Source organism: Sorghum bicolor, chromosome 8, assembly GCF_000003195.3.
Source record: "Sorghum bicolor cultivar BTx623 chromosome 8, Sorghum_bicolor_NCBIv3, whole genome shotgun sequence".
NCBI classification, from domain to species: Eukaryota; Viridiplantae; Streptophyta; class Magnoliopsida; order Poales; family Poaceae; genus Sorghum; species Sorghum bicolor.
In genome coordinates, this window is record NC_012877.2 from 51,713,447 (window position 1) to 51,739,003 (window position 25,557).

The following is a 25,557-nucleotide window of genomic DNA, read 5'->3' on the forward strand; positions in this document are numbered from 1 at the left end:
AAATCGGCTGGCACGCCTTAACGTTTGAATTGGGTATTAGCCCTTTGTGTTTGCAGACCAGTTTTGCATCAACAGAATTATTTTTCAATATAGAGTTTTTAGATTCGTTCTGTTTTGACCCAGATAAGACTTAAAAACAAGTTTAGGGACCGGGATGACACAACTGAACAAGCTTGAGGACCTATATGAGAGATTTTTAAGTTTAGGGACCAGGATGACACAACCGAACAAATTTAGGTAACTAAACGGTCATTTTGCGAGTTTAAGTACCGGAATGACACATCTAAACAAGTTTAGGGACCACTGATGGACTTTACTCTTGTTCTAGGATGACCTCTTTTCTTTCTCCAAATCTCAGTCGAAGAAAAGCGTTTGATTGCAGCAAACTGATGATGTCCGTCGGATCCGTAGTGGAGTTGCTTGCACGCGTGCGCGCTACCTTTAAAGAAGGGAACAAAACGGGCCAGCGCACCGCACGCCGAGGAACTTGCACCACAACGCGTGGCGTGGCCCGCGCAGCAGCTGCCTCGCCGCCCGTGATCTTCGCTTCAGATTCCGTGGTGCTGCATGATGGGCGTTTCTTAGGCCCTGTTTAGTTTTCCATGTAAAAATTTTTCATCCATCCCATCGAATCTTTAGACACATACATAGAACATTAAATATAAATAAAAAAAATAAACTAATTATACAGTTTAGTTGAGAATCGTGAGACGAATCTTTTAAACCTAGTTACTCCATGATTAGCCTAAGTGCTACAGTAACCCACATACGCTAATGACAGATTAATTATGCTTAATAAATTTGTCTTGCAGTTTCCTGACGAGCTATGTAATTTTTTTTATTAGTTTCTAAAAACCTCTCCCGACATCCTTCCGTCACATTCGATGTGACATCTAAAAAAATTTTATCTCAAATCTAACAGGCCCTTAGCAGGGCAGCATTGAAATTGTCACTCTGCCTGTTCGTCAGACTGAAGAATCCAACAAATTCTTTGCTGCAACTCCGATCCTATAGACCCATTCATGTTTATTCTTTAAGTTGTTTCAATTCGACGTTGAGCAGTGCGTACGGCTATCTTATTAGCACCACTCGATCTTGCTTTCACATGCATGAACCAGCCTATATATAATTACCAGTAGCAACCAAATCAAGCAAAGCCCTACGCTACGGTGTTTGCAAGAGATGGTGGTCAGATGGAAGAACGGCCTCTGCTCATCACAAAGCTACTAGCTCTTGGTGCCGCCGCTGCCGTAGAGCCTGAAGAGGTTGAACGCGGAGAGGAAGGCGAGCAGGACGGCGGCGAGCCCAGCCACGACGGCGGTAGCGAGGCCGGCGCCGGCCTGCCTACAGAAGGCGCCGTAGAGTGCGCAGATCCCCATCCACTGCAACTCGGGCTGGCCACGCTTGGCGACGACGGAGGCCTGCAGCGCGGCGGCGACGGCGGCCAGGAGCACGTACGCCAGCGCCTGGTCGCACGAGAACACGCACCAGGACAGGGCCCGGCCGCGTCCGCCGCCGTCGCCGCGGCCGCTGGACATGGCGCCGCCGCCGCAGCAGCGCGCAGCCAGCTGCAGCAGGCTGTAGCCGGCGGCGACGGCGGCGGCGTCCACCAGGAACACCATGGCCTTCATGTCCGTGTAGCTGGCCTTCTTCTGCAGCGAGAAGAAGGTCCGCGTCTGGGTGTCCGTCGCCACCAGCGCCGCCGCCAGCGCGCCCAGCCCGCACAGCAGCGCGCGCAGCGCCACCTCCGCTACCTTCACCTTCCGCTCCGCGTCTTGGCCACCACCCAGGGCCAGCGCCATGGCCATGGCCGGTGCGGCGGATGGACGGCCGGCCGGCGACCGGCGGCGTTGGGTTTCGTTACGCGGTGGTGGTGCTGGTGGCCGGCCGTGCTGCCGCAGCTCTATCGGCAGCGAGCGAGCAAGGCGGCAGCTACTGGTGATAGAGATAACTAATCAGAGGTTAGCAGAGAGTGAGTGAGAGATAAAGAGGGTCAGGGCTCACGGGACTCGATTGGGAGTGATTTGTGATTCCATCGTTCCATGGCCATTTTATAGTGGAAATGGAAACGAAAACTAATTAAAAGCTTCTTCCACACCGCTTTGGCGTTAGTGCAAGAGTGTGGGGTATGGAATATGGATCGATGATGGATCCTCTGCGTGTGTGTGTGGGTGTGTGTGGGCTGTGGTGGTGGCGGGAGGTTTTCGTCAGGCTGTTATAATTGCCATTATTACGGGCTGGAGCTCTTTCCAAAAAGAGGATAATGTTGGAGAGAGAAAAACCGGTTTCACACATCGGACATCACGTACGCCACGGCCTGCGACGGAAAGGAGAAATGGGTTTCACACAAAGACGTGGATCAAGCGGCTGCTTAGGCCTAATTTGGTACGGGTCGACTCTCCCTCCATTCCAAATTGTAAGTCATTCCAAAAATCTTGGAGAATCAAACTTTTCTAAGTTTGACCAAATTTATATAATAAAATAATTATTATTATTATGATACCAACTAAATATCATTAGATTCTTCTTTAATTATATTTTCATAATATACTCACTTTACGTTACAGATCTTAGTATTTTTCTCTATAAGTTTGGTCAAACATAAAAATGCTTTGACTCTCCAAGATTCTTGGAATGACTTACAATTTGGGATGGAGAGATAGTTTTTTTAAGGATTCAGCTTCATAAATAGCTTTATCACTATAGCTAGAACTGTTTTGATAAATCGTTTGGTAAGACAACTCTGAGTTCTTTAAAATATACTTTAACAAAACGCTGTACAAGATAAGGTGAAGTCGGATTAAACCACTATTTTAGATTCTTTTCACTCAAAACTTTTGTAAGAGTATGTTTTTATGACTTCATTAACAAAGTTGTTTTATTTCACCTTGTTTAATAGAAAATGACTCCGAATGACTTTTGAAGCCGCCGAAGAAACCCTGTCAAATCCTTACAGTCAATTCGTTGGAGCTCCGAGTTCCGAATGAAGCCGGACGATGATGACATAATAAGGGCGTGTTTAGTTGTTGAAGGAAAAAATTTCACGATACCGTAGCACTTTCGTTTGTTTATGGTAATTATTGTCCAACCATTAGGTTCAAATGATTCATCTTGTAAATTCTGACCAAACGTGTAATTAGTTTTTATTTTCGTTTATATTTAATACTTTATACATGCGTTTAAAGATTCGATGCGATGAAAAATCTTGAAAAAAAAATTGGTTTTTGAGAGACGGTCACGAGGCCAGCTTCGCTTCTTGCTTTACTCCTACAATGCCTAACGATCGAGGATTCTTGGTCACACGTCTCCCTCTGCTACCGACCGACGACGCATGCATGCCGCCTTGCAGTCGTCGTAGCTAGCCCCCGCACACCGGGCGGCCCGGGCAACCGTCTGCAGGCCGGCGGCTAACCTAGCCCCGCTCCGCTAGAGTCTGGAGATCGATCGTTGTCCATCATCACGGTGACGCGTACGTGACGTCACATCGTCCACATCAGAACATTTTCACAGTAGTAGTGCTGTAGTGTGTTAAAGTCGTCCCGCATTTCCAAAAGACATACTACTCCCTCTCTGTTCCAAATTATAAGTCATTCCAATAAACTTAGAAAGTCAAAGCATTTTTAAGTTTGACCAAAAACTAGAAAAAAATATAAAGATTTATGTCATAAAATAGTTACACTATGAAAATATAAAAAAAAGAATCTAATGATACTTGGTTGGTACCAAAAAAATATTATTATTTTGCTATATAAATTTGGTCAAACTTGAAAAACTTTGACTCTCCAAGATTTTTGGAATAACTTATAATTTGGGATGGAGGGAGTACTAGCTAGGAGACAGGAGGCATTGGAGTTATTAAAGTTTAATAAATATCATAGTATTTTTATTTTATTTGACAATTAGTGTCCAATCATAAACTAATTAAGCTTAAGAGATTTATCTCACAAATTATTCTCTAACTGTATTTTTAGTTTTGTAAAATATTTAGTATTCTATGTATTTGTCTAAATATTTAATGCAACAGACGATAATCTTTAGAAGATGCAACCAAACGGGCCCATAGTCACGTGGGTCATCGCCTCCACATTGCTTCGTCACAGGACTTCAGGCTCAAACAGAAGAAGAAGGCCTCAACGCTTTCACATTCGCGGGAGTGCCACGCACACGCTGCAAGCTGCTAGTCCTACACGCGTCTACTACACCGGCACTGTCCTTTTTTGCCGACCATGTCGATCGACATTCGACAAGTACTGTCTCGTCTTGTTTCCCTGCGCCGCTCGCGTGCTCTGAGCCTGTGTATCAGAGCTGATCTGGAAAGTGATGGCTACAAATACTATTTATTAATTATGAAAAAACACTGTTTATTAATAAAAAAAATACGAACCAACTCTCCTACGGCGTACCGCATGTCCCCGAACAGGCCAATCATAGCAGCCGTAGAATTTGTAGCTTCGTGGAGACCGGAGACCAGCAACCATCATTTTAGGCCTTGTTTACTTTCGTTCTAAGGCTCTGTTTAGAGTGGAGACGAAAATTTTTTGGATGTCACGTCGGATGTGTCGGAAGGATGTCGGGAGAAGTTTTTCACATGGGATAGCATAATTAATCTGTCATTAGCACATGTGGGTTACTGTAGCACTTAAGGCTAATCATGGACTAACTAGGCTTAAAAGATTCGTCTTACGATTCTCAACCAAACTGTGTAATTAGTTTATTTTTTTATTTATATTTAATGTTCCATGCATGTGTCCAAAGATTCGATGAGATGGATGAAAATTTTCTGGGTGGGAAACTAAACAGGGCCTAAAGTCAAAAAATTTTCAAGATTTCCGTCACATCGAATCTTTAGACACATACATGAAGTATTAAATATAGACGAAAATAAAAACTAATTGCAGTCGAAATTTACGAGACGAATCTTTTGAGCCTAGTTAGTCCATGGTTGGATAATAATTACTAAAAAAACGAAAGTGTTACAGTATTATACCGATATATCAGCATTTTGCCTCCATGACACTCCATGGCAAGGTGGAAGCTGACCTCATGACACACAGAGGCACAGGTCGTGAGGTGCTCTATGTGGCGAGGTCGTGGTCCTGGCCCGTTGGCTCCACAGCACTCTCCATGGCGAGGTCGTGCTCTCTGGTCGCCCATGCTCAAGAGAAAAACGATGGACTCAGGAGAGAGAAAGCAATAAAAAATAAAACATTTATTAAGGGAAGAAACCTCCATTAGGTGTGGTGATTTCTATTGATGATTTTTTATTAACATGCTGTTATGAAAATCATGTATAGTATTTAAGACTGACATCGAGATTGAAATTATTAACTAACAGAGGAAACACAAATAAAGAAACAACATTGCTAACCATGATAGATTTTTAAAGTTGGAGGTGTCCTCTTAATATACATCTTGTCTTATATAATTTTGTGTATATAGGAGACGGTGTATATCATGCATTTTAGTCCATGGCCGGTAAGGCAGTAAGTGATAATAATCTCTATCTCTACCTATCGCACAAAACTGGCTTATTCAGACCTTGTTTAGTTCCTAAAAAAATTTACAAAATTTCACATCGAATTTTTAGACGTATACATAGAATATTAAATATAGGCAAAAATAAAAATCAATTACACAATTTGATCAAAATTGACGAGACAAATCTTTTAAACCTACTTAGTCTATGATTGAACAATATTTGTTAAATACAAACAAAAATGCTAGTGTTGATTTTCCAAAACTTTTAGAAACTAAACAAGGCCAGTCACAGCTACAGTTCACACCGGGGACAAGAGCTGAGGAAATGAAGCCTCAGCACAGCTCGCGACTGCCATCAAAATTCAAAACGAAGTAATGACGTTCCTTCAAAATTACTACTACCTCCGTGCAGAAAGGATGAAGTAGTAGTTCCAACCACAACCCTCCTGGTAACGGAACAAGTGAACAACGAGTGCCAGGTTCTAGTAATTCAACCACTAATTATTCCTATAATCTTCTAAATTCTAACCGATACGTCAACGTTACCAGTGACACAGCTCATGATAAAGATACAGGCCGTCATAACAAATAACTCAAAACTCTCTGCCACGTGCCCAACGGTTCAAAGCTAAACAAAGGTTTTGCACGAGCAGGCCTAAGGGATTGCCCTACTTCTGCTGACCAGCATCAGCAGCGGGCTCTGACTCAACCACTTCAGCTTCAAGCGGCTCATCTGACATCACGGGTGCAGAGTGCTGCGGGATTGGGTTGGCAGGTTGCGCCTCCGACTGTGAGGACCATTTGCCGGCGATGGCAGAGGTCATCATCTCGTAGATCTTCCCACTGAGCTCTGCCGGGTTGTCAGGCTGCAAACATCAAGGCAGAAATGAGGTGATGTGGAATGTTGCAAATCACAAGGTAAAATAGCCGTGCAGTGACACATTCAGAACAAGGTATTAAGAACTTGCACAACTAGTGTAGACAAACTAGAGAGATTAATGAGTTGCTCATATCGCTTCCAGGAAATAACCACAATCAGATAGAACAAACGGACGACACGACATGTGTCATGCTGGGGCAGCAACCGACCTTGTTAGTCAATAAAAAAAAACATGTGTACTCTAAAATTGGTAACAGAAACATAAAGCCAACTGCCAGCAGCCCAGCACTGGTATAATTGATTATCATAGCTGTCCTTATCTAGCTAAACCCCCCAAGAGAACACTAATGCAATAAGCAAACTTAACCCATTCAAATTTCTTTTTTGAAAAACACTCCATATTGTAAGGCTGGGAAGTGGTAATTTTAGGCGTGCATAATTTATTTTTGCCTCATCCTATCTGATAGATCAAAAGGTCGTAAATATATCTTGGTTTCATTTTATATGAACAGGTTATGCTCTACTGTCTCTATATTTCAAAATCAAAATTAAACATAGCAAAAGCAAGGTTCAGTATGGACCACATGGTTATCCTTGACAATCTCTATGAGATGGAAAGTTAACATGAAACTGTACCCACCGAAAAGCCACTTGAAATCATAGCAGTTTCGAAGAGAACATCCAGAGCCTTTAGAGCTTCAGGATCATCAGGGTTATTCCTGCATGCCACCTGCATTCCAAGGGGAAAAAATCATTAGAACCAAAAAAGTGCTCGTGGCCTAAAAATAACAAAACTACCACAATGCGTAAACAAAAAAATATCAAGATATAAAGCAACTTTTAGCACTACAAACTTTCCCTCTAATCAAAGTGCTACTTCTGGCTGTAGCTGCAGCAGCTGCTGTTATAATCACCAGGAGTTTCTCTTTTGCTATTGTGCTAGCTAGCTGATACTACCTTGCAGCAGCAGCAGCCTACAGCAAAAACCACAGCCGATCGGGCCCTTTGACTATAGTTTGCCAGCATACAGTCCTTTTCTACCAGCCTAAATATTTGAAAGTGAAACAACAGCAGGTTGAGAACTTACATTCAAGGCCTTGATTATCTCATGCTCTGGGTTTATTTCAAAAACCTTCCTTGAGCGCATGAAATCCAAAGAGGATGTATCACCCATAGACTGTGCTCTCATCAGCCTGTAACAAACAACAAAGATTGTAAAGTTATGTAGCAACTGTCAGAGAAAGCATCAAAGATTCATAACTAACAATAGACACTAACCTTTCCATATTGGCTGACCAACCAAACTTCGCTGCAACGAGTACACATGGCGATGACCTGAGACGGTTAGATATGTCAACACGTGCAACCTTGTCACCCAAGCGATTCTTTATCCAGTCACAGGTTTGGCTGAACTCCTGCTTTATCTCCTTCTCTCTTTCCTCATTGTTATCACCTGGTACATTTAGATATCACAACAATCAGAAACAAGAAAATTAAATCATGAAGGTAAAAGATTAGTTGTCCAAAGAAACAATACGTCCTACAAATAAATATAGACAAGTAATGCACACAAGAATGAAATTTCCATCATTGATCACATTATACATGTACCATGGTGATCAATATGTATGGTAATAACAGAAAAGCCTTGCCAGAATTAAGACAGCTACATCTAAGTACTACTAGTAGTTAATAAGAGGTTCATGACACATTTCTGTGCATACCTAAGTCCAAATCTTCCTTGCTAATGTCCACAAATTTCTTATCCTTGTAGGAGACCAGATTCTGGATAGCCACTTCATCCATAGGGTCGACGAAAAGTAGAACCTACCAAAAAAAAAAGTAAAACAACTTATAAAGCTAAAACTAGCATCAGTTAAGATTCATTCCCTAGTAGGGACACTTGTATTCTTTATAGGGTTCTTCCAATGACATGCAGACCTTAAACACTGGCAAGTGGACACACAAAAGAAAAGGCAAGACATGGACACTGCAAAGCAAAAATAATAAATTTCCTAATCCTAGAACATAAAAAAAGACATGTACACAGCAAAGCAAAAATAAGAAATTGCCTAAAACATGGTACAAAGCCTTGTTGCAATATCATGCAGCCACAGCAGCAGCACGTCCATAGTGGCCAGAGGATGGCAAGTACTTGTCCTTAGATGCCCATTCAATTTCAATAGTTACATTTGTCATAATTATCTCTTCAGATCATGTTATTATACTCAGTCCATTTAAAGATGAATGTAAGATAATTGAAAATTTTCAAGATTCCATGTCCTCTGCAGAATCCCTTCTTTCTCCCAGCTACCTTTCCACTGGCTTCTGTCCATGTGTTCCCAAAGTGAACTAAGGTTGAAAACAAAGATGTCCCAACTCATGAAAATTAACATGACCCAGTGGCTCAGGTCCCAAAATCCACTCCAGCCATTCGACAAATTGGCATGAGTGGTATGGTATGGATTCAATACCATAATAATAGAAGTACAAAACATTCAAGTGTATAACTGAACCATCTAAACAAAAGAATAGTCTTAGTATCATTATTTCTCACCTCATACTCTTTTTCTGTTAGTCTCTCTAAGAAAGGAGCATTTTTGGCACTGCTCAGACTGTCCGCAGCAATGAAGTAAATGTCCTTTTGCTCAGGTTTCATGTTTTCCACATATTCATCCAAGCTAATTAATTCATCGTTGCTTTGAGAAGAGAAGAAGCGCAACAAAGGAGCAATTCTCTTGTGGTTTTCCTTATCTTCCATGGCACCCAGCTTTAAGAATTTTCCATAGTTCTCCCAGAACCTTTCATAATCCTACAATGAATTTTTGATAAGCAAACTGAAAGAAAAGGGTGGCTAATTGAAGTGACCCCCAGGAGGAAATGTGGAAGCTTACATCTCTGTTTTCACTGCAAGAAATGCCAAGTATCATATCAAAGGCTTTCCGCACCAGCCTCTTTCTCATTATACGAACCTATGGAAAATCGCCAAAAGGGGTGGCACAAACTCATCAGATCATTATTCTAATAAAGTGACAAAGAGAGCAAGTCAAGCAACTTACAATTCGACTTTCTTGAAGAATCTCACGAGAAACATTCAATGGAAGGTCATTTGAGTCAACAACACCCTTCACAAAGCTCAAATATCTTGGGAACTGGCCAGAATCACAATTCTCAATTATCAGATACCAGATTTACTTGGTACTAAATCTGATACAAACCATGAAGAATGATTGATTGTGAAGAACATACCAATTCTCCATCAAAGTCATCTGATATGAATACACGCTTAACATACAGTCTGATATTCTTGGTCTTCCTACTATCAGTTATGTCATCCTTCCTTGTAGCAGGAACAAAAAGAATTGACCTGAATTCTACCTCACCCTGTGCCAAATAGATCAAGTATTATCACTTGCGTGTGAATATGTTCTCTGCGATCATATAAATGGACTCTAGCACATTTCATTCAATGTAAGACTAAATCATAGTTGCCACTTTATATAGATCTAGATAGCTGGCCACTATGCTAATCTTATCTTAATACTGAAAGATCATGAATCAGTGAAGGTTGTTAACTATTGAAAACAGATGTTTAAGAAAAAACTAGATCAAGTCTGTTGGTGTTCAAAAAGCAGATCAAGACAAACTGACAAACTAGAGTGTCAGAGTTACAGTGCCAGTACCATCTTCAAGAATGAATATAAAATGCATGCTGGATCAATCCATGCTACAGAAACAACCTTCAGTATTTTTTTTCAGATTCTTATGTTTTGAATATTTGTTATGTTAGATGTACTCATCAGAGATTGTATCCTCCGTTACATTGAACTTTGGTTAGAAGCTACAGAGTATAAGGGCCTGTTCGGCAGAGCTCCTACAGCAGCTTCCAGGCTGAATCTAGTAGGAGCTCTGCCAAACATTTTTTTTTACTGAGAAGTGATTCTATACTGATTCTATGATATGGGCCAGTTTAGCAGAGCTCCCAGAGCAGCTTCTGGGCTGAGTCCAGTAGGAGCTATGCCAAACAGTTTTTTTACTGAGAAGTGATTCTATGCTGATTTTGTGAAGTGATTCTCTAAAATGAGCAGAGGCTCTACCAAAGAGGCCCAACTCAAGGGAAGAAAACATGTCCATGACCAAATTTGCAGTGTACAAATCATTTGAGCCATATATACTGTGAGATCTAAACCAGCCATCGCAGTAATAACCATTGAATCACCACAAAGAAACACCAGACAACCAATATAAATGCGAAGACATATACCTCTGTAGTGAAGTGTGAGGAGGCCAAAGGATCCAAGTACTCATTGAAGGTTTTCTTGTAAAATTCATTGTACTCCTCAGTTGAAACCTCTTTAGGGTTCCGAAGCTGCAAACAGCACAAAAAGATACCATAAGGTTCAACCCTTTTTTTTCTCCAAAACACAGTATTGATGCTAAAGACACTCACACGCGCACACGCAAACTCACCACATAAGCCTCAGACATTGACATTTTCAAATACATGCTTAGAAAACCATGATAATATCAGCAAACCGAACAGAAATTGATCTTACCCAAATAGGTTGTGTCTCATTTGCAAGCTCCCAATCCCAATACTTCTCAACGACGGTTTTGGTCTTTTTCTTAGGCTGTGTACAGAGAGACATTAACTCTCAACCAGTAACAACATGGTACACAATTTTGTCCACAGTAAAGCAGTGCAAAACAAAGAGTTACAGATGCTTATAAGTTTACCTCGTCACCTTCTTTTTGGGCTTCCGCTGGATCCTCGTCAACCTCCACCTTAATGATCATTGCATGCCTCACGTAAGTGATATATTGGCACAACATAAACAGAAATGAAAACGGTTATTCACCTCTTTTGTGAAGCCTTTCTCTTGCAACGTGTAAATGGGAAAGGAAACAAACTGAGAGTAATTCTTTAGAAGTTTTTGAATCCTCTCAGGATGAGCAAAGCCCTTATCATCACGCTGGAAATAACAAATATGACAATTAAAATAGGGCAAATGACAAGAAATTAGATCACAAGTGAATAAGCACATACATACCTTGAGATAGAGAGTAAGGCGCGTTCCCCTAGGAATGAGCTTCTCCGGGTCATTTTCCTCTCTAATGGTATAAGAACCAGAATCTGCTTGTCCTTCCCAAACATATTGTTTGTCAGATTTGGGGCTCTTAGTTGACACAACAACCTATTGCACAGAAGAGAAGGTATAAGAGTAAGACGGAAGGAAAGTTCTGGCGATTCATAGGATGGGACAGCAGGAAAGTCGAAACACTTATAAGAGTAAGAGAACATGACCAAAAGAATTTTTGCTCATTAATATTAATAGCCAATTTAAAGATAAATCACGTTACAGTTTACCTTCTCCGAAACAAGAAATGCGGAATAGAAACCAACACCAAATTGGCCAATCAAGTTGCTGTCCATGCCAGCTTCTTGACTCTCCTGTTGTAAAATAGACATTAAATAATGCAAATGGCAGGATTCCAGATATAGACATTAAAAACAGAGGACACCATCCTCAGCAACATCACACCTTCAATGCCTTCAGGAACTTGGCAGTTCCACTGCTTGCAATAGTCCCAAGAGAATCAATGAGCTCTTGTTTCGTCATACCAATCCCAGAATCACTGAAGATGAAGAAGCAAATGTGGTTTGAGAATGAAATCACTTTCCATTAAAAAGTATGGCAAGTAAATGGACTACTGCAAGTAATTAATACTTACGTAATTGTTATTATTCCATTATCCTTGTCTGTTTGGATGCGAATGTCAAGTTGGGGACCATCCTTCAGAAGCTCAGGATCCGTGACACTCAGATAACGTAACTTATCAAGTGCATCACTAGCATTGCTGTAAGCAAAAACAAAAGGAAATGAAACGGCAAACTAAGTCAGGGATTAAAACAGAAAAACAAAGGTCCAAGGGAAATGAAACGACAAACAAGTCAGGGATTAAAACCCAAAAAAAAAGTCCATGATGCAGTGATTACATAACATTTTCACAACAAGTTTCAACCAGAAACCTTGACAAGGAACAGGGGGTTGGGTTCTACAAAAAAGAGGTTACATTAACTGAAAAAGAATTGTATACATAACTGCAACCTACCTGACCAATTCTCGAAGGAAAACTTCCTTGTTACTATACAAGCTGTGCACGATCAAATCCATGAGCCTGTTGACCTGCATAGAACGTTTTGAAAACACCATAACATCCTAACCAAACCTCAGAAGAAGATAGCATAAAGTTAGACCAATTCACCCCATCGGTACCTCAGCCTGATACTCATGCTTCTCAGCTGGCAGGTCCGTAGAGTCAACTGCTGCCGCACTCGATTCATAGCGTCTCCCAATAAGGGCACCATCCATCAGCTTGAGGGACACAACATTGCTTGTTCCTGCAACCTTGGGTGCTGCAAGCACTGAGAGGAGCCTCTTCTGCTGCTGAGGAACCCCAGGCGCTCCATTGCTCACCTGAGATCACACGATATATAACAGATATACAACTCATTTACAGGTGGCGGAACTCAATTTGCACAGTTAATTTGAAGAATAATCACAGTTTTCTCTAATATAACTTGTAAATTTCTACAGTAGTAACCCAATTTAGTAAAAAAAGCAATCAATAGAGGCAAATGGTAAATAAACCCAAAGCATCAATGCAGGACCAAATCCATGTACACCGCCCAGATTGATGCGTGTACGGACCTGATAACATAGCTAATCGCCCCAAACAAAGAAAGCAAAACGGATGGCCACACTTACGGGGCGGGGCGGGACTGAGGAGGCGTCGGCGTCGGCGGAGACGGCGGAGGCAGCGCTGGCAGCCACGCGGCTGCGGGCGGCGGCGGCGGCGGCGGCACTGAGGGATCGCCTAGAGGCCCCGATCATCTTCCGCTTCTTCAACCAACCACGCGAAGGGGCGAGGCTGCTGGAACACGAGGGGCCTCGTGCGGGGCGGCGAGCGGAGATTGATGACGACGAGTGACGGTGCCGCGAGGGTTTTGGAGAGGGGTAGGGTTTTGGGGAGCGAAGGGGAGAGGAAGGCGTATAAATGGCGTGCGCCTTGCGGGGCAAGAAGATGGGAGGAGGGTTTGTCGCTGGCAGCTCGGACCCACTGATTGGGTCGGGCTGTCAGTGGGTGAGTAGGGGAGTGGGGGGTTGAATTGGTGGTGGATTTAGCGGTTTGCGGAGAACGTTCTGGAGCGTCGGGGTGGGAGAACTGCTGCGACCACAAGCAGCTGTGCGTAGCAGGGACTGACATATGGGTCCGCCAGGAGGTTCGACGATGCTCTTGGTGGCGGCCTGGCGGGTCTTGTCCCTGTAGAAGGCGCTGGATGGGAACGCCGTTCGCAGGGTGTGGCGATGGGCCGTTGGCCCCATGTGCTACGAAGCTGTCAGTGAGTGTGAGTTTTTTTTTTTTTTTGAAACTAGTGAGTGTGAGTTGATGCCACGCTTTGGCGTAGAAGTTTCTAGACACCGTTTAGATCGCTTGGATGCTCAGTTAGATCAACTGCAAGAGGCTTTTTATATTCTTCGATAGGAATAAATATTTGATAAAAATAATTCCTTCGATAGCCTCTTTTTTAATTAGAGCGATCTTCAAGTGTTTTTGTTAAACTTTTACTCTCTAAAACTTTCTTAAACTCGTACTCTCTCAAAAGTGAGTCAGTTGATAAAAATTGCTCTATATATATTTTCATCCTCCAATAGCTCTCTTTTATATCTTGTGGACACTCTAGAGAGGCATTTTTCACTTTTCATCTTTGGCTTGTCCCTGCAAGCCCCCCTGTCTCCCTTTTTTTTGCAAAGAGAGATTTTTCCCACTCTTGTGCTTTTTCTCTAAAATATGAGCTGAATCCTGTGAAATTCTTGTGTTCCAAAGGGCCTAAGAGAAATCATAAGAGAGAAACTTTTTATTCTTTCTAGGAATAGAGTTTTTTTAAAAAAAAAACTTCAACAACATCTTTAACTGGTTATCCAAATATAGTAATCTTTTGTTCTAGATTTCTCACTAACTAAGAAGCGTGAAGCTAATTGTCTAAAATGCGTACAAGATATAGAAAAAGTTATTAGAGAGCTGAGAGACATAGAAAAAGATTTTTATTCAAATGAATCTCTAAATGACAATTTTAAAAAGTTTTAGAAAGACTTTTGAAGATACTCCAAATGTAATATATGGTAGTTTTCTCATGAATTTTTTTTCACACAACAAATTTGAGATAGCTATTAGAGTTTAGAGAATAAAAAATAATATAAAGTGAAGAGTCTGGCTGAGACACGAGAGATATATAAATAGAATATTCATATTTGTTGAATGCTCTAAATATAGATTTAGAAAGTGAAGTGAAGTTGCTCTTAGATCTCCAAATATTGCCTCCCCTCTATTCCAAACATATACAAATATACACATCCTAATCCTACCCTATGAACGTCTCATAAAATTTAAACCAGTAGATCTATTTAGAGCAACTCCAACCATTATGCAAATGGACTTGGCATTTACCAAAATGCATAAAACTCCAAAAAAAACCTCTCCAATCGTTATGCATTTGGACTTTGCATTTTACATAGCTATGCATTTGGAGGGGGAAACTTGGCATATATGCCAAAGGAGTCCGGCTATGCAAAACCCCTCCCTTCGCGCGGTTTGGCTTCGCGCCGCCACAAACTTCGCGCGATACAGAAGCTTCGCGCGTCCTCTTCGACAGCTTCGCTCGCGACGAAGCCTTCCTCATCAACGCCGGCCAGGTAATCATGCATATTCATCATATATAGAGTAGCTGAGCGTGGATCGGAGCATGGCCGCGGCTCCTAGGTCGTTTAGGGTTTAGGGCGACGGCGGCGAGCTGAACGTGGAGACCGGCGGCGAGCTGAACGTGCGCCGGCGGCGGGCTGTTTGGCCGCGCGTGGAAGGAGTGCCGCGGGAAGTTTGGCGCGGGATCGACTTGGCATTTTGCATAACGGTTGGAGATCACCCGATTTTAGCCTTGCCATTCTCATTTAGGGGTTTGCAATTTGCTTAAAATGCATAACTTCAAATGCATAATGGTTGGAGATGCTCTTACTCCATCCCTAAATAAATCAACTCTTAGAGGCCTTGGGATTCATAATCTGGAACTTTTGGGCTGTGCACTCAGGATTCGTTGGTTGTGGGCTCAAAAGACAAATGCTGAAAGGCCTTGGGCTGGTCTTCCAATCTCTATTCCTCTTAAGGCCAGAGCTCTCTTCAATATTGCAGTTGATGCCATAGTTGGAAATGGGGAGGAAATCTTGTTCTGGACAGATAGATGGCTAGATGGGCATACCTTGTCTGAAATAGCGCCTAACCTGTTCAGAAATGTCCCAAAACGAATAGCCAAAAGTAGGACTGTGGCTCAAGCACTGCATAATAGAAGCTGGGTTCAAGATATTAAGGGACCTCGTACAGTTGAAGTCTTGCTCGAATATTTCCGCATCTGGGATATGGTGGATGGCTTTGTTCTGCAACCAGAAAGTCCAGACCAATATAGGTGGAAGTTTACGCAGGATGGCACTTACAGTAGCAAGTCTGCATATGCGGCCTTCTTTGAGGGCTCCATTAAGTTCGGCCCCTGGAGAAGAATTTGGAAAACTTGGGCTCCCCCACGCTGTAAGTTTTTCATCTGGTTAGTGGTTCATAATCGGGTGTGGACAGCTGACCGGCTAGCAAAAAGAAATCTGCCACATCCAGAATCTTGTCCCTTATGTGATCAAGTGGATGAAACAATAAATCATCTGCTAGTGGGCTGTGTTTTTGCTCGACAAGTTTGGACCTTGGTTTTGGAACAAATAGGTCTGTTGCTTGTGGCACCACAGCATAATGTGTCTCGTTTCTCGAGGTGGTGGAAGAGATCAATTGCTGCTGTCCCAAAAGAAATACGTAAAGGCCTCAACTCTTTAATAATTTTGGTGGCATGGGAGATATGGAAGCATCGCAACTCTTGTGTGTTTGATAACAAGAGGCCGAACATTCAGGAGGTTTTTAGAGCTATTAGCTTGGAGGGGGAACTTTGGTGCTCAGCCGGTGCCTCCAAGCTCCAGGAATTTGTTCTCAGGTCGCGGCCCTTTGAGACATAAAGCTTGAAGGATCTTGATCGCTTTTGAAAGTCAAGTCTGTAACTTAGTTCCCAAGGGGTTTGTGTCTGGTGTGTGTGTGTGTGAGTGTGTGTTAGCTGGGTCTTTCTTGACCCTTGTAAGACCTTTCTTCTACCTTAATGAAATGACACGCAGCTCTCCTGCGTTGTTCGAGAAAAAAAAAGAGTTGTCTTAATAAGTTAAAAAGTATTTAAGTTTGACTGAATTTATAAGAAAAAACATCAAAGTTTATGATATTAAATTAGTATCATTAGATTAGATTAGATATACCATAAAATATATTTTCATAAAGTGTTCATTCATAAAATAAATACTTGGAGTATGTTATTTCTGCTATGTGTATTCATCATTAAATAAATATAATGAGCATACGGGCATGTATGCCGAGGCTAGACTTCCTGGGTGAAGTCCTACCAGAGTCGAGAAATAGGCGAACGGGACAGTGAGGTCTTGGCCAATCTTTATTCTTTTAGCAAATCGCATGCACCATAACGACTCAGGAAGATTTGCAAGAAGCAGAGAGCAGACTTGCAGGGAGCCAGAGACCATCTGCACATTATATATGTTTCTCTTTCTTTGTCTACAGCAGATTACTGTTCCAAGCCTATATATGAAGAACAACTAACAAGGGATAAGAGAGACCAGTTGTACATAGTAGAGCATGATGCACCCAGAGCGAAACCAGCTTTCATGCCACTTTGGACTAGCGCACCACAGTGTGCGCACAGGCTGCCTCCAATAGAGCTGGAGGACTTAGGAGCACAGGCGACGATTCGAAGTGCTTGACAAGCATCATGGTTCCAGCTTCAAGGAGACAACACGGGACTTCCTGTTCTGCTTGGCTGCCCTCACGAACACTATGGAGAGGCATGCCGGTGCCCACCATGGCCTGCGGACTTCTTGCTCCCCTTTGAGGCAGGCGACTGGATTTTACAATCAGCATTAGTTACACCAAACTTCAGAGTTCAAGCAGGGACTTTCAAAGAATTACATATAGACAAAAGCATGATATCTCAACATTACAAACAAAACAACTCAAGTACACACTTAAGGGTGCTTTAGCGTTCATGGCAAAGATATCCAATATTCAGGCAGCATATATTGAACTTACTAAAACCTCACTAGTCACTATGCTAAACATATTTGATTCACATAGGGAAACTATCCAAAACAGAAAGAAATAAATAGTAGCTTCAATCACACAACATTGCTTACAGTCTCTCCCTACTATTCTCAAAGTGCTGTTGCATCAATGTTATCATTATCAATGAGTCAAGCATTCGATGAAGTGAGTGATACTGAGGCCTAACCGCCTAAGTTCATAGCTGACCTTCGAACAATACCCCACCTGGTCTGACTTGTGGTGTTCATATTGTGTAAACTGTCAAATGGACCACTAAAGAATTCTTTTTCTAACTATACCCGATATTGTTTGTGGCAGCTCTTAACATCATTTTTTCCCATTTCACATGTATTTTATGTACAATAGCGGTTAAAACTTCCAAGGTTTGATGGCAAGAAGTTAAAATATCTATTTTAGACCACATGTAGTACCACATACATTGTAATGGAGTCATGATTAACTCAAGTCTAAAACTGCTGCCGGTAACTTGGCAATGACACTTTATATGCACAAAGCTTCAGCAAAAGAGTTAGCTAAGCCAATTCACATAACTGAGCAACCGAGCAATGAGCTTTTACCACTTCAAACACTAGTATTTTGGTTGCTTTTGTAAATGCCCAAAAAAATGCATCAGTGAGAGGAAACAAAAAATTATTTTTAACAGACTACTTCGCACATTGTTATAAAGTCAAGTGGAACCAAATGAGAAAATGAGTACATATGGTCATATGGAGCAGCACAACTATTATAAGGTAGAACATAGAAGAAACGGGTTATAGATAGAGTCCTTGATGTGAAAGGCTAAACAAGAACAATAATTATACAAACCTTTAATGCGCCTCAACTCTTTGCACAGTGTGATAAAGTCTCCCCATTTCATATGGCACCGCCTAATAAAGCGCAGAATCTGTTCAGTAGTAAACATGGACAAGCTTTCTAGATATTCTCCATTGACACCATTTTCTTCAAATACTTGTCTGTAGCCACCAAGATTTATTTCTTCCAGCCATAATCCAACATCCTGAAAGAAAATAGTTACCTTATTAGGTAAATAGTCAAATATCTTGAGGTGAAAATATAGCCTTGAACTCTTTCATTGAACCTACAAATTGAAGTCATAATAAACTAAAAGTACTATGGTGGCCCAAATATTGGTCTAAACTATAAAAGCTTAACATACGACAAGATTCTAGATAAAAAAGTCCTGAAATTCAAAGATGAAATTGTACTAAACTGCAACCAGATATGCTGAATGAAAATCAAGAAACATACCAAGGGAAGGAGGAGAAAAAATAACAGTGATATGGATGCCAGGTCATTAAATGACACTACAATCTGTCTTGCACATGACCTATCCAACTATGTCAAGCTTTTTGTACTTGGGCAAAGGATGCTGTCGTACAATAAACAAATAAGCAAACAAGCCAGAGAATTTTGAGCTTCAGATCACTCAACTTAGGAAACTGAAACGAGAGCATAACATAGGCCTCTTAAAGGCATAGAAGAAAGGATCAACACAAGACTTCTAATAGAAAAACCAATGCATTTATGACACAGCTAGTTTGGCATTTCGATATATAAGCAATTGGGGAATAATAAGTGATACGTTCTGCAATGACAAAAAATTTCAAAGACCAAGCCAGTTACAAAGTGATTGAGTGTGTGTATCAAAACTCAAAAGAACTAAATAATAAAACTATTGCTGTGGCAAGAAATGAGAGAAAACGAAACAAAACATATATATTGTAATATATGCTGTAGCAATACAATCCCTAACAATCAGCTCAACCTTGGTCTACTCTAATCTGGACCCCAGTCCATGGGCAGCCTAATTTAACACAGCCCAAGCACCACCCCTGAACTTCTAGGCCCAACCTAGCTTTAGCATGTACAAGGACTAATCACAGCCCAAACCACTTTCTGTTTGATCATGGAGTATAGTCTAGCTCAGAAAATATATAAGAATACTTCAAGGGCAATATGAGTATTAACTGAACAATTGAAGTACCAAACTAATGCTGATAATTTAATAATCTGACATAACAATGAAGTCCAATTTGGACTAAAGTTCAGATGAACAATATATATGATAGATAAAGAAGTAGAACCCAAATATCTTTAAGAAGTGGAGTTGCCTGCTGCAGAATATTAATCTGTTATCTAAAGTTTGATTGTCTGCCACATCAACATCATCAGGAAAAATAAAACAAAAAAGTTTGAGTGACTAAGCAATAATAATCTGCCCATTCAAGTAACAGGCTAACAGCAAACACTCCAGGTTGGACTACAATTTGGTCTTATGAAGCTAGAGCAGGTTGGGCTTGTTGGACTTGGGTCATTCTTTGGCCAGGGTAAGCTTTGACTGGGCCAAGAGTCGCAAAGCGGTTGGGTAGGATGTGGAACAATATTTTAGCAGGCCTTAAACTGAGCTTAGTGTAAGGTTGAAATTCACAATCTAAGTCAAAAACTCAAAATGGCTCATTTATAATTCTATAGGTAGTTTTTTTTAATAAAAAAATCAGGATAAGGATAAGCACCCAATTGGCTTATAAGATACAATGAAGGATATATAGTATGATCACCAGTGGCGGAGCCAGGATTTAGATCTTGGGTATTCCCTTGCTGATGTCTGGTGGGCCACCACTCAGTTGTTGCCTCTAACATCATAAGCGACGTGCGCCCTCACCGGTCGTCATGTAGGCGTAGCATAGAGACAGAGGCCGCGCCCGCGCTGCACGCCCCGCGCCACTAGGAGTTTAGGACAATGGGAACTAGCAATGTCGCTACTACGTCATGTCTGGTCGGCTAGGGTTAGAGATTTAAGAATGAGGATTATGGAATTGCCTCCCACTCGTGCCTTGTTCACTCACACGAAAAGAATAGTTTGTTATACATGTTGTCATGCGCATATTCCGAAATAAGTTTGGAAATAAGATATGATTTGTACTAATATTTGGTGGCATGTGCATGTGGTCCGGAGATAAATAATTAGGTTTTCATTTGTAGAAACAACAAAATAGAATAATTTTGGCAATCGAGCTAACATAGAACTTATGTGGAAAAAGGAATACAAAGATACACTAAAAAATGAGAGAAAAATTTTATTTGCTAAATATAGGAATGCTAATGTATTATATATATATATATATATATATATATATATATATATATATATATATATATATATATATATATATATATATATATATATAGTGTATAAAAAAGTTGGGTATTCCTGGGAATACCAGGAATACCCACTGTATCCGCCAGTGATGATCACTGTACGCCCTAAACCTAAACAAAGGCCAATCGTGTCGTTTAGGCCCTAAACGGTTGGACCGTTTAAACCCTCTAAAATGGTCCAAACAACATAAACAGGTAGAGCTAAGTATGATTAAATGGACTAAATTGCTATTTAATTCACTGTTTAGTCAATACAAGGATTACAACTACCACATCAGTACTCACCTAATCAATGTTGTAAATATATAAGGTGGAGTGGGATTTAGGTTCTTTCCCAAAAAAATATTTGCTAGAATACATATTTAAATATTTTTATATACATAAATGTGTATACTTTCTTGTATATTTAAATTTTACATAAATATGTATATTTATTGGTACTATACAAAACTGTTTAGACCATTTAACTGCACTTAAACACCAACTAAACGGTAAACTACGGTTGAGTGGTTGACCAACTATTTACGGTTTAGCATTTAGGATAACACTGAGTTCGATAGCCTCTGTAATGTGCAAGTTCCAAAGCCATCAAATGAAAGAATCCAGGGACAATAAAAGGTGTCAAAAAAAAGATCTAATGAATAACACGTAGGAAAAGACATAGAACAACTGAATAACTGAAACATCAATACTCAGTGGTGACTAGAACTAAGTACATGGTCACAAAAAAAAGAACTAATAGTACATTACAATGAAAGGGACAACAGCATATAAAATATATCAAGTTCCTAAGACTCCTTTCCTTTAAGAAATCACACTACTGATTTCCCACATGCCTAACAAAGTGACAACTTAAAAGCTAGGCTTACAATATCACCAAATCCCCTCCAAAATGGTTGAAACTCAACTGGGTACACATTTAGATTTACTATGTTATGCGACAGCATATTCCTTCCCCATGGAGCCTGACAACAAGTCAAGGATGGTCAGAGGGAGAACACTGTTCCACGGATTTCCAAGTCTCCTAGCTAAAATCCTCCCAAACTAAAGGCTATGTAGCAGCAATGCACAAGATAAAGACCACAAGTTTCCACAAAAAATAGCATTTGCAGCAGCAAAGTAAAAGAGAGGGGACACAGATGAGCAACCTCGACAGTCCATATGAAGAAATCGAGTGGCTCCGGCGATCGTCCCCGGCCCATCTCCCTCCTCCCAGGAGCGGACTTGGCTTGGGTCATGGGGGTTCAGCTGAACCAAACCCCGAATTCGTGGAGGGCTAACCGCACCCGCGACCCAATCAGGCGCCACGAAGCGCTACAACCAGTGTCGATCTCGCTAGCTGGAGAAGAAGACCCAAATCGAGTCATGAATGGACAGATCGGGTTAGCAGCACGCATACCCAGAGCTAACACCGAATGGACAGGGAGTAGAATCTGGGTTTGATTGGAAGGAATGCATCCAAGAAAGTGAGCGATAGTTGCTTACCAACCCAAGAAGGGACCAGTCCTCGCGCTAACGGATCTCTGCCCCCACTGGACTGGGCTCAGAGAGGGGCGGGGCGCGGCGGGTGGGGATCCGGCGAGGAGAGCGGGAGGGATCGACACGCCAGCCGTGCTGTGGTCGGCGGCGACGCGTCGGGAGCTCGTAAAAGCCTGGTGCGGCGGTGGTGCCCGTGGGGCGTGGGCTGGACGCGCGACTGCGTCTGGGGAAGAGCGGGGCCGAATGGCAGCACAACGCCCACTTCCCCACTTTGCAACCTTCATTCTTTCACCTTTTTTTTTAACCTTTTGAGCTTCTCAAAGTGAAAATTTCACATTTTACGGATAGAAAAAGTCTACATAACCTGTCTACTTGATCCTCGGAACTATAAAACCGGAGATTCTATCCCCTGAAATTTCAAAACGGGTCAAATAACCCCCTTAAGTGGTTTTGTCTTTTTCTTTATTATTTATTTTCGCTGAATATTTGGAAAATCATAATAAATCATAGAAAACATATAAAATGAAAAATCCAATTTTGTTGGACACCCGATGAGTAGATCTACATAGTGAATATATAATATAGTATACTTTAGTACAAAGTTTTTGCTATAGCTTTAAATCTATGTTTTTCCGTAATTAGTTAGAATAATTTATATATGTAGTTTCTAAGGTCCAATTGTGGTGAAATTTTTATAGTGGGCTTATTATTGTATGCTTGAATTATAGTAAAAATTTCATACTCATTAGATCACGTATAACTTAGTTACAAATAAAGCATAGATTTAACAAGAATAAAGCTAAATAAATCTATAACTAAGTTATACTTGATCCAATGGGTACAAAATTTTTACTATACTTTAACCATACAATAATTAGCTCATCAAAAAAAATTCACCATAATTGGACCATAGAAACAATATATATGAATTATTCTAATTAATTACAGAAAAACAAAGATTTAAAGTTATAGCAAAAACTTTGTACTAAATCATATCATATTATATGTTTACTATGTAGATCTACACATGTGGAGTCCAACAAGATTAGTTTTTTCATTTTATATTTTTTCTGTGATTTATTATGATTTTTTAAAGATTCAACGAAAATAAATAAAAAAGAAAAAGACAAAACCATCCTCCAAAACCGCTCAAGGGGGTTATTTGACCAGTTTTGAAAAGTTCAGGGGTAGAATATCTGGTTTTATAGTTTGGGGAATAAAGTAGTCCACCCTAGATAGTTTGGGGGTTATATAGACTTTTTCCTTTACGCATAAATATATTTAGGGCTTGTTTGGCACCACTCAACTTCACTAGTAAAGCTGTTTTTTTAGAAAATAGTTTCATAAGCAGCTTTCTAGGTGAAACTGAGCTGTTTTGAAAAAAATGTTTGGTAAAATAGCTTCACCAACTACTTCATACATAGATAAGAGAGAGAAATGAGGGAGAAAACAGTCATAAGCTATTTTTTCAGCTTCATCCCAACTCATGTTTTTGTGAGAGGAGAAGAAAAATAGCTTTACCCATGAAGCTGTTTTAGAAATAAGTGTTTGGCCAAAAAATCAGCTTACAACAGCTCATGAAGGTGTTGTGAGTTGTACCAAACAGGCCCTTAGTATCATCTTTTTCTAAGAGCAACTCCAACAGATGTGCTATCTTTATTATGTAGGCTATATTTAGCTTTTTTAATCAAAAATTAAGCTCCAAGAGATATGCTATCTTGTTTGGTAAATACCAAGTTGGCTATCCCATGGATTTCGCTAGGCAAAGAAAGCAAGCCTGCGCCGCTCGCCATCTCCCGAAATCGCTCGCCACGTCACTTGCCCGCGCGTGCGCGCGATCCTTCCCGCGCGCAGAGACGGCGTTCCCGCGTGCGCTGAAGTTTCCCTCATGGCTATCTAGCACGACCCGCTCGATTCCACAATTCCCCATCTCGTTGTATCCATATGAGCCGCTCTGGAGTCGCCATTTTCCTCTTCGTCGTGAACCACTTCAGCGCCGGAGCCCCATTGAGTCGTCGTTTTTGTCTTCGTTGTGAGCCGCTCCCTGCTGCTCTAGCGGAGGCGCTTCCCCATGGAGAGGCGGCTTCCTCTGAATCACTGCTCTGCCGCACGGCCGGATCATCCTCGTCATGGACAGCCTCTGCCGAGTGCCGGTGAGATCCCAATTGCGCCGCCCTATTATCCCGACATTAGACGGATGTCAGCAGCAGGCGGATGGGAGCAACATCAGGTGGATCGACAGCAGTTGGGATGGGAGCAGCAGGTGGATGGGAGATCCCAACTGCGTGGGGGAGATTTCAACTCGTTGTCGCTCCCCATTATTTCGGCATCGGGGGGATGGGAGCAAGACTCACCGGCGCTGTCATGGTTGGAGAATGCAGCGCAAGGAGGCCAGCAACGACGAGTCTTTCCACCCAACAGTGCTGCTGCTACTACATCGAATCCATACGTCGATGTGTGCTCAGGTGAGGAGGTGCATGCTTCATGGTTTCGTGTTTACACTCCTGGCCAATAGTTGGCAGGGAGGTCATCAGCATCTTCATATGATTGGTGATATGCAGTTATCCTCAACTACGGATCTACTGCATAATAGTGCTTTATAGCCTAAATATTTCTTTGTGGCCTACCTTTGAAAATTGCAGTGAGTTGACTTCACAATGTTCAGTCATGGGCACTCGATTTTCTTCACTTCATTGTAATAGATCTTGACAAATGGATGTATAAAAGGGTTAGTTTAGTTGAAAACAGCAAGGGAACCAACTAAGATCAAACATTTTAGTTGCCTGTATCATAGATGAGTTTCACTTATTTTTCTGCAATTCATACCTTGCTCTTTGGATGTCAACTGACACTCTGGCAGCATATTGGCACTCAACAGCTTGGTCGTTGGGTGAAGCCATAAAAACTAAATTTTCATAGTTGGGACCTCCTGGTTGCTTGCAAATAAATTGGCCATAGTTTGTCTACACACAGAGTGACACAGTTTATCTACACACAAAGTGTAAAGCACGCATAGCATAGCTCATAGCATAACAGAGCTGAGCTGAGCTCAACTGTGAGCTCAACTGCAACGATGTGGGCCGCCAGGAGCCTAGAACATGACGAGATACGACTCCAAAGGGATAGGTCACGGAAAGTTTCAAGCGGCAGGTGGAATAGGTCCGTGGTAGTTGCTGACTTGGCAATTTTTTTAATATACAAGATGAGAAATAGCAAGTCTATTGGAAAACTCTTCTTTTTTGAAGACTTCTATATTTTACAAAAGAGTTAAACTATGCAATTTGGCTATTTAT

General features: G+C 41.3%; 3 protein-coding genes across 3 annotated transcripts; all 3 read right to left on the bottom strand.

Moving 5' to 3' along the window:
• Window positions 991–2,141, bottom strand: LOC8064612 (CASP-like protein 2U1). The gene has a single exon (XM_002443216.2). The coding sequence runs from the start codon at window positions 1,806–1,808 to the stop codon at window positions 1,227–1,229; it is 582 nt and encodes a 193-aa protein (XP_002443261.1). The 5' UTR covers window positions 1,809–2,141; the 3' UTR covers window positions 991–1,226.
• On the bottom strand, window positions 5,829–13,417 carry LOC8067208 (heat shock protein 90-6, mitochondrial). Its single transcript, XM_021446327.1, has 20 exons — window positions 13,129–13,417; window positions 12,637–12,837; window positions 12,473–12,546; window positions 12,092–12,217; window positions 11,902–11,995; window positions 11,727–11,810; window positions 11,410–11,553; window positions 11,218–11,331; window positions 11,096–11,143; window positions 10,915–10,989; window positions 10,623–10,727; window positions 9,608–9,742; window positions 9,418–9,510; window positions 9,253–9,330; window positions 8,916–9,170; window positions 8,083–8,185; window positions 7,637–7,811; window positions 7,446–7,551; window positions 6,999–7,088; window positions 5,829–6,344 (listed from the first exon to the last, which is right to left on the bottom strand). Exons 1-20 carry the CDS (start codon window positions 13,252–13,254, stop codon window positions 6,147–6,149), a joined length of 2,424 nt encoding a protein of 807 aa, XP_021302002.1. The 5' UTR covers window positions 13,255–13,417; the 3' UTR covers window positions 5,829–6,146.
• Window positions 16,917–22,526, bottom strand: LOC8067209. The gene is made up of 4 exons (XM_002443218.2): window positions 22,271–22,526; window positions 21,934–22,124; window positions 18,431–18,623; window positions 16,917–17,402 (listed from the first exon to the last, which is right to left on the bottom strand). The coding sequence occupies exons 2-4, from the start codon at window positions 22,021–22,023 to the stop codon at window positions 17,272–17,274; spliced, it is 414 nt and encodes a 137-aa protein (XP_002443263.1). The 5' UTR covers window positions 22,024–22,124; window positions 22,271–22,526; the 3' UTR covers window positions 16,917–17,271.